Source organism: Galeopterus variegatus, unplaced genomic scaffold, assembly GCF_000696425.1.
Source record: "Galeopterus variegatus unplaced genomic scaffold, G_variegatus-3.0.2 Scaffold6809, whole genome shotgun sequence".
Classification (NCBI taxonomy): Eukaryota; Metazoa; Chordata; class Mammalia; order Dermoptera; family Cynocephalidae; genus Galeopterus; species Galeopterus variegatus.
Genome location: NW_007732920.1, coordinates 9,558 through 17,039, shown reverse-complemented (window position 1 = coordinate 17,039; position 7,482 = coordinate 9,558). Strand labels below are relative to the sequence as shown.

The window sequence follows — 7,482 nt, the reverse complement described above, 5'->3', positions numbered from 1 at the left end:
TTAAAAAAAAAAAAAAAATGTATGTTAAAGTTGGTTGGAGTGCAGTGTTATAACACCCAAGGTCAAGGATTTGGATCACTGTACTGGCCAGCAACAGAAAAACAAACAAACAAACCAAAAAACCCCCCCCAAAACAAGAAAAACCAACCCAAAACCAGCCAAACAAAAAGTATGTTCACACAGAAACTTATACACGAATGTTCATAGCAGCACTATGCATAATAGCTAAAAAGTGGAAACAACCCAAGTGTCCATCAACAGATGAATGGATCAATAAAGTATGGCACATCCATACTATGGAATATTATTCAGCCATATAAAGGAACAAAGCACTGATACATGCTACGACATGGATGAACCTTGAAGATATTATACGAAGTAAAAGAAGCCAGACACAAAGGGCCACATAGTGTATGATTTCATTTATATGAAGTGTTCGCAATAGTCAAATCCATAGAGATTTCAGAAAGCTGATTAGTAATTGCCTGAAGCTGGGGAGAGAGAGGGTGCGTGGGGAGTGACTGCTTAATGGGTACAGGGCTTCTTTTTGGAGTGGTAAAAATGTTCTGGAACTAGATAGTGGTGATGGTTGAACAACATGATAAATATACAGTTATGCCTCAGTATCCATGGGGGATTTGTTCCGGGACCCCCAGCAGATACCAAAACCCAAATATGCGGAAGTACCTGTGTGAGACTGCAAATGTAACTTACTCCATCTTGAAATAAGTTGCCACTTGTTATGTCCTTTGTGTGAACCCTGCCCACAGAAGTTATACAGTAACTAGGGGTAAGATAGTCAAAACAATAGATAGAAAAGTCTTGCTGACTATAAAGGAGGGACCGAATGATTAAGTACTGGTATAGTAACAGCTGGTCTGGCTACCTGCATCACAAGATCACCAAAAATAATAATAATTGTCATAAGTAGCAACATTAGCTTGTTTCTTAGTAATTGCTTCTTGGCTGTTTCCACTGCTTAGTGTGAACTGCCTATATAAACTTGGGCTTAACCAGGGGGTGATGCAGAGAACCCTCTCCATCCATTACCCTGTAAGCAGATTACCCTCTTAATTAAAATTCTTTGCCTTACTACATGGAAGTGCTCGCTTTGTCTTTCGGTCTCAAGATACCCTCTTAGTTTGGTGGGCATTTTGTCTTTGCTCCACCTTCAGACACCCTGATAGAAAATGGCATAATATATGCATATAACCCACACATATCATCCCATATAGTTTAAATCATGTCTACATTACTTATAATACCTAATACAATGTAAATTCTATGTAAATAGTTGTTATACTGAATAACAACAATTTAAAAAAATCTGTACAGTTTCAGTACAGACAATTTTTTTCCAAATATTTTCAACCCCCAGTTGGTTAAGTCCATGTATGTAAAACCCATGGATACAGAGGGCCAACTGTACTAAAAACCACTGAATTATACACTTAAAAATGGTTAAAATGGGGCCAGCCTGTGGCTCACTCGGGAGAGTGCGGTGCTGATAACACCAAGGCCGCGGGTTCGGATCCCATATAGGGATGGCCGGTTCGCTCACTGGCTGAGCGTGGTGCTGACAACACCAAGTCAAGGGTTTAGATCCCCTTACCGGTCATCTTAAAAAAAAAAAAAAAAAAAAAAATTGGTTAAAATGGTAAATTTTTTTTTGTTTTTGTCTTTTTCCGTGTCCGGCAACGGATCGCAACCCTCAGTGTTGCCCCCGTACCGGACCGGGGACCGGCAACGGGATTGCAACCCTCGGTGTTGCTCCCGCGCCTCACTCAGCCAGTGAGCGGAACCGGTCTGTATGTGGGATCCGAACCCTCGGGCGGGAGCGCCGCCGCGCTTCCCAAGCGGCGCACTTATCCAGTGCGCCACCAGGCCAGCCCTAAAATGGTAAATTTTATGTTATGTGTATTTTGCCACAATTAAAAAAAATACTTCAGATGACATCAGCTATTCCCTTGTTTATTTATTTATTTATTTATATTTTTAAAAAGATGACCGGTAAGGGGATCTTAACCCTTGACTTGGTGTTGTCAGCACCATGCTCACCCAGTGAGCAAACCGGCCATCCCTATACGGGATCTGAATCTGTGGCCTTGGTGTTATCAGCACCACACTCTCCGGCCCTATTCCCCCATTTAGACTATGCTTTGGCTTCCTATCACAGCTAGAATACAATCCAGACTCTTCCAGAAGCTTCAGGGCTATGCATGGTCTGCTCTTCCCAATCTTTCCTTTTTCCTTCATGCCTTTCCAAGACCATGCCCAAGAGATTTTCATTTTTCTACCTTTGCACTTGCTGTTCCCTTTGTCTGAGAACTCCCTTCTCTCATATCTTGGTCTAGCCTGTCTCCTTTCTTTCTTCCTTCAGGTGTTGCTCACATGTCGTCTCAGCAAACTTTTCCAGTCCTGTCCATAACAAGTCTCAGACACACTCCGGTTTCCTCACTTGCTTTGTATCTTTTCATAGCTCCTATCTCTACGTGCCACATGTGTATTGACTTATTGTTCGTCTTCCCACGCTCAACTGTAGACTCCACAAAGGCAGATGTTTTCCTCTGTCTTGTACAACATTGTATCTACAGCACCCAGCCTCAGTGCCTGCTGTATAGTGGATGCTCAGTAACTATTGCATAGATAAATGTTAAAAGAAGTATGAGAGATGGGTTTTCTCTGTCTCTCTGTCTCTCACACACATACACATTTCAGATGAGGACGCTGAGGTTCTAAGAGGTCCCATCATTTGTCTAAGCGCCACAGATCCCAAGCAGTGGAGCTGGGCCTTGAACTCTAGCCTCTGAGCACTGCGACCTATATAACATGAATGTCTTTATCCCACACACAGAGAGGTGGGTTGACACACATGTAGACACACCCCATCCGGGAGTGGCACATGCACACAGCAATGTGGATTCCTTCATTCATTGAGGCCTATCACATATGGTTGGGCAGGTTATGCACTGTACAAGGGGATTTGGCTGAGAGGCTGAAATACATGGGGGATCTGATCAGGCAGGGGTGGATGCCTTTGTTTCATCTGCACAGGGGCTGCTGAATGGGCCAGCAATTCTCCTGCTCACTCCCCATTCTGTGCCAAGCCTCTGGCTGGGCTCTGAACACAATTTCCTTCTCTACTAACAGAGTCCCATTGACTCCTCTAACTGCTCACACGTGCACACTCCCAGGGAGACACAGCTCCAGGCCATTGACAATTCCAGTGGGGGACAAGGAGCAGTGGCACATTTCCCTGAAACCCAGCAATACACCCAGACACAACACACACATAAGCACCTCTCTACACCTCTTGATGCAGGGCAGCACCTACAGGTGGGTGGAGAAAGAAACACACCTGCAGACACAAAGATACAGGGGAATTAGTTCTTCTCTTACCTAACACCAAACTATGCAGAGACACAACAGAACTTACATACACACAACGGCATAAAGCAGAGGACACCCAGACACTGTTCCAACAAAACATGAAAGGATACCCAATGTCATCCTGGTGGCACACATAGACACACATACACACAACTACATATGGATACAACTGTGTATTTCTGCACATTTTGACCCATATCACACAAGTCCCAGATATTTTGACACACTGGGACAACACACACCTCAAGAACATGTCCAGGGACCGCTCAACATAGCTATACATGGACATGCAACCACATGTATCATAGCTCATAACCATGCAAACTCATGGGTGCATACCCATGTGTGCAAACACACCCTAACCCAGCGGAAATAGGTATAGTCTGGAAGTAGGCATGTGACTCTCCACCCCACACCCAGATGCAGCCCACCCCCGCCCCCACCTCCAGTTCTTGCACACATAAAAGGCACTTTCCACCTCCACAACTGGGGAGGAAGGGGGCCCAGAACCCCGGTCTCCTCATTCCTCCAGCTTTCTATGTCCCCCTCCACCCAGCTCAGGACCTGAGAAACACAGACATGAGGAGACAGATCAGGGGAGCTGGCCTGGGGAGGGAGGCCCAGAGTAGGCCCACGTGGTCCCTGGGCTCCTGGACGGCCCCCCTCCCCAGCTCCATACCTGCCTCTCTGCCCAGCTCTGTGCTCCACACTCCATCCCTCCTGCTGCCCCCTCCCAATCCTGCCAGCTGGGGGTCAGGGCTGGGATGGCAAGAGTGGGATGGGATGGGATGGGTGGCGTGAGGATGAGTTGCCTCCTGAGATGCCTGTCAGAGAAAGAGATGGAGCAGGACCCTGGGAGAGGAACATGAAGAGAGCGCCTTGGAGGTGTCTGTGTATGGAGTATGCCCAGAAACCCAGAAAAAGGGACAGAGATACTGAAGCCCAAGAAGAGGACAGAGAACCAGAGGGGAGAGGCAGAGAGAGAAAGCGAGAGAAAGCAGGGGGTACAGATACCCAGAGAGAGAATGACTGAGACCCAGAGAAAGAAAGAGGGGGAGGTAAAGAGGTTGGGGGGAGGGAGGGAGGGAGGGAGAGAGAGAGAGACCCAGAGAGAGAGAGAGAGACCCAGAGAGGAGAAAAACCCACAGCAGGAGGGTACATGACCTATGGGGTGGGTGGTGGTGGGAGGTAGACAGAGATTGAGAGGGAGAGAAAAACCCGGAGAGAGAACAAAGACCCAGAGTGGGGACAGTGAGCGGGGGAGGTAGAAAAACACTAAGAGGAGGGGCAGACACCTAGAGAAGTGCGGTTCAGAGAAGGGGGCAAGTGTAGAGAGAGAGGAGGACTGAGATCCACAGAGAGGAACAGAGACCTAGAAAAAGAGTCAGAGCCTCTGGGATCGCTGGGGCTGGAGTGGGGTCCGAAGGTGGCGGAAGTGGGTAGTGGGGGAGAGGCTGGGGATGGGTGCGGGAGGGGCGCGCAGGGTCCCAGTGCAAAGAGGGGTACTTCTAAGAATATCTGGGTTGACGGGTTGGTTTCGGGTAACTATGTAGAAAGCTGGCTGGCAAGAGGGGGCAGGGATGTGGGTTCAAGAGAAGGTGGACTCCAGCAGGTGGAGCAAAGTGGAGGGACAAGGGGAGGTGTCCGGGTGGATCTGCGTTCCAGGCACCGGGGGCGGGGAGATCCTAGGAGCTGCAAGGGGGCGCTGCCCCTCGCTCGTCTCGGGGAAGGCGGGGACGGAGCGAAGGAGGAGGACCCTCCCCCAACACTCAGCAGGCTGCGCCCCTGCCCTGGTCCCGGGCCTTCCAGTTTCTTGTGTCTCCGGGCATCTTTGCGTATCCGGGTCCCGGGATATCCCTGTCCATTCCTTCTCCCGGACCCCCGCCTCCCATCGTCCCCTCCTTCGGCCCACCGGCACGTCTCAGGCTGTGTCTCTCTCTACATGCTTCATCGCATCTCTGCGTCTCTCTCTGAGTCTCTGCTCCTGGCCCGGTCTCTCTCTGTCCCATCGTCTGTCTCATTCTGTCCCCTTCTTTGAGTCTCAATTTTCTGGGCCTCCATTTCTCCCCTTCCCCCCCCACCCTGTCCCTGTCTCTGTCTCTCTGCGTCTCCCCCTCTGTCTCCATATTCATATCTCTATTTCTCTGGCTTCATGTCTCTGTCTGTCCCAGGTTTGCTGTCTATGGATCTCTGACCCTCTGAGTGTCTCTGTGTCTCCCCTCAACCCCATCCCGGACCCCCGAACCCCGTCCCCTGTCCCCCCACTCTCTCAGTCAGGCTCGGGTTGGTGGGGTGGGGTGGGGGGGCGCTGCGGCGGGAGCTGTGTGTTCCCAGCGCAAAATAGACTCCTGTTGCCATGACGACGCGAGCACGGCCTCCAAGACGCGAAGCTTCAGGCTGGGGGTGAGAAGGGGGGACTCCTGCATCCGGAAGGCGGGGGCCGGGGGCGCCGACGCCCGGTCCCAGGGGCTCCTAGGGGAGGGGGAAGGCTCGGACTCCTAAGTCCCTGGAGTGGGGGTGTTGGACGCTATGACACCAGAGTCCGGGGACCGGGCCTTCGGGGAGGGGTCTGGGCTTCCAGGGTCTGAGGTGGGGGCTCTGATTGCTCACCGGGGGGCGGCTGGCTGATTGCTCTGACGCCCTGCGTCCCTGGGGATTCAGGGGTTGCCTTCTTAGGTCCCCAATGTTGGGGAGGGGGCAAGGACTGCGAATCTCAGCCGGGGGGTGGGAGCGTTCTGACTGGGGAATCTATAGAGTTCCAACTCCCAAATCTCCATGGGGACTGCAGAATTCTGGGAGCTCCATATGGACTCCCCGACTCCTGTGTCTTGGGGGAACAGGGACATTCGGCTGAAACTGTGTTCTTACTTCCATCCGTCCATTCATCCATCCGTCCGCATGCCTGACCCTTCCTCCCCGTCCCCATATCCCCCGTGCCTCAGTTTCCCCCTCCGCACCAGGGTGCGGTCGCGCTCACCTCACTTTCTCCGGATGCGGGACCCTTGGGGAGTCGGGGGTGGTGCCGGCGTTGGGGGCCGGCCGGGGGAGGCAGAGCGAGCGCGTGTCTGCAAGCCAACCGGCTGGGTGTGTGCGGCGCGCTGATGGGGGCAGCCGGCAGCGTGTTGGACGACCCCGGGCCGGCAGTTCTTTTTTCCGTGCAGATGCGCACCGACTTCCGTGCAGATGTGGCAGAGGCCAGCCCTCGCCTTTGCCTGGAGCCGGTTTCAAGCTAATAGGCACCTCCCCCTACCCACCTGCTGGGGACCCCTCTTTCTCCTGCCCGCAGACCCAAGTCGCCCCCGGGATACCCCCAAATCCAAGAATGGTTCGGTCCACAGCCACATCAATGTTTATTCTAAGAGTCGTCCCACAGTCAGTGACACTCCTTCCCCCTCCCCTTCCCGCCCAGTGAAGTGGCCCGGGGCTGAGCTCCACCTCCACCTCAGCTAAGCCAACTCCCACCAGCTTCCAGGAGTCTCATTTGCATTTCTGGGAACAATCGCCCAATGGGAAGGCAGCACCTCGCCTCCTCTCCTGAGGGGGTGGTACTCCCGGTGGACCGCACCACTCTTGGGATCCAGGGATGGGGGGAAAGCGCTTCCAGAGGTCAGGGCAACATGAGGGTGGTTTTCCCTGAAGGCAGGGTCAGGAGTTCAATGGAAGAGGGAGTTCTAGCCTTGGAAGAGGCCTAGCAGCCCGCTGTCTGGGGCAGGGTCCTTGATGACCTTCTGGATCTGTAGGAGGAGGGCAGAGTGGGTCAGGAAGAGTCAAGGGTTCCATCTCCATGATGACAAATCTGAGGGATGCTTCTCCATCTTCATTTCCCTGACCCTCTTGGCAGCAGCTGACCAAGCCAACCATTCTCTGTTCTTGAGAGCTTTCCTGGGGGGTGGTCTCCCTTTCCTCACACCTGCCAGGTATAGTGCCTAACTGCCTGCCATCCTGGTTCTACTTTGTTGGCTTGGACCACTAAAGTTGGACAGCTCAGTCCTGGGGCTTCTTGTCTACACTTTTCTCTCTTTTTTTTTTTCTTTTTTAAAAGATGACCGGTAAGGGGATCTCAACCCTTGGCTTGGTGCTGTCAGCACCACG

At 52.1% G+C, this 7,482-nt stretch overlaps 1 protein-coding gene across 1 annotated transcript in view; it reads right to left on the bottom strand.

The window, feature by feature from the left end:
* Positions 1-6,716: 6,716 nt before the first annotated feature.
* Positions 6,717-7,482, bottom strand: part of ISOC2 (isochorismatase domain containing 2) — a 4,425-nt gene continuing 3,659 nt past the window's right edge. Inside the window, exon 6 of the mRNA XM_008591280.1 lies at positions 6,717-7,124. Within this exon, the coding sequence (XP_008589502.1) occupies positions 7,062-7,124 (63 nt within the window). The 3' untranslated portion in view covers positions 6,717-7,061. The remainder of the gene's footprint in view (positions 7,125-7,482) is intronic.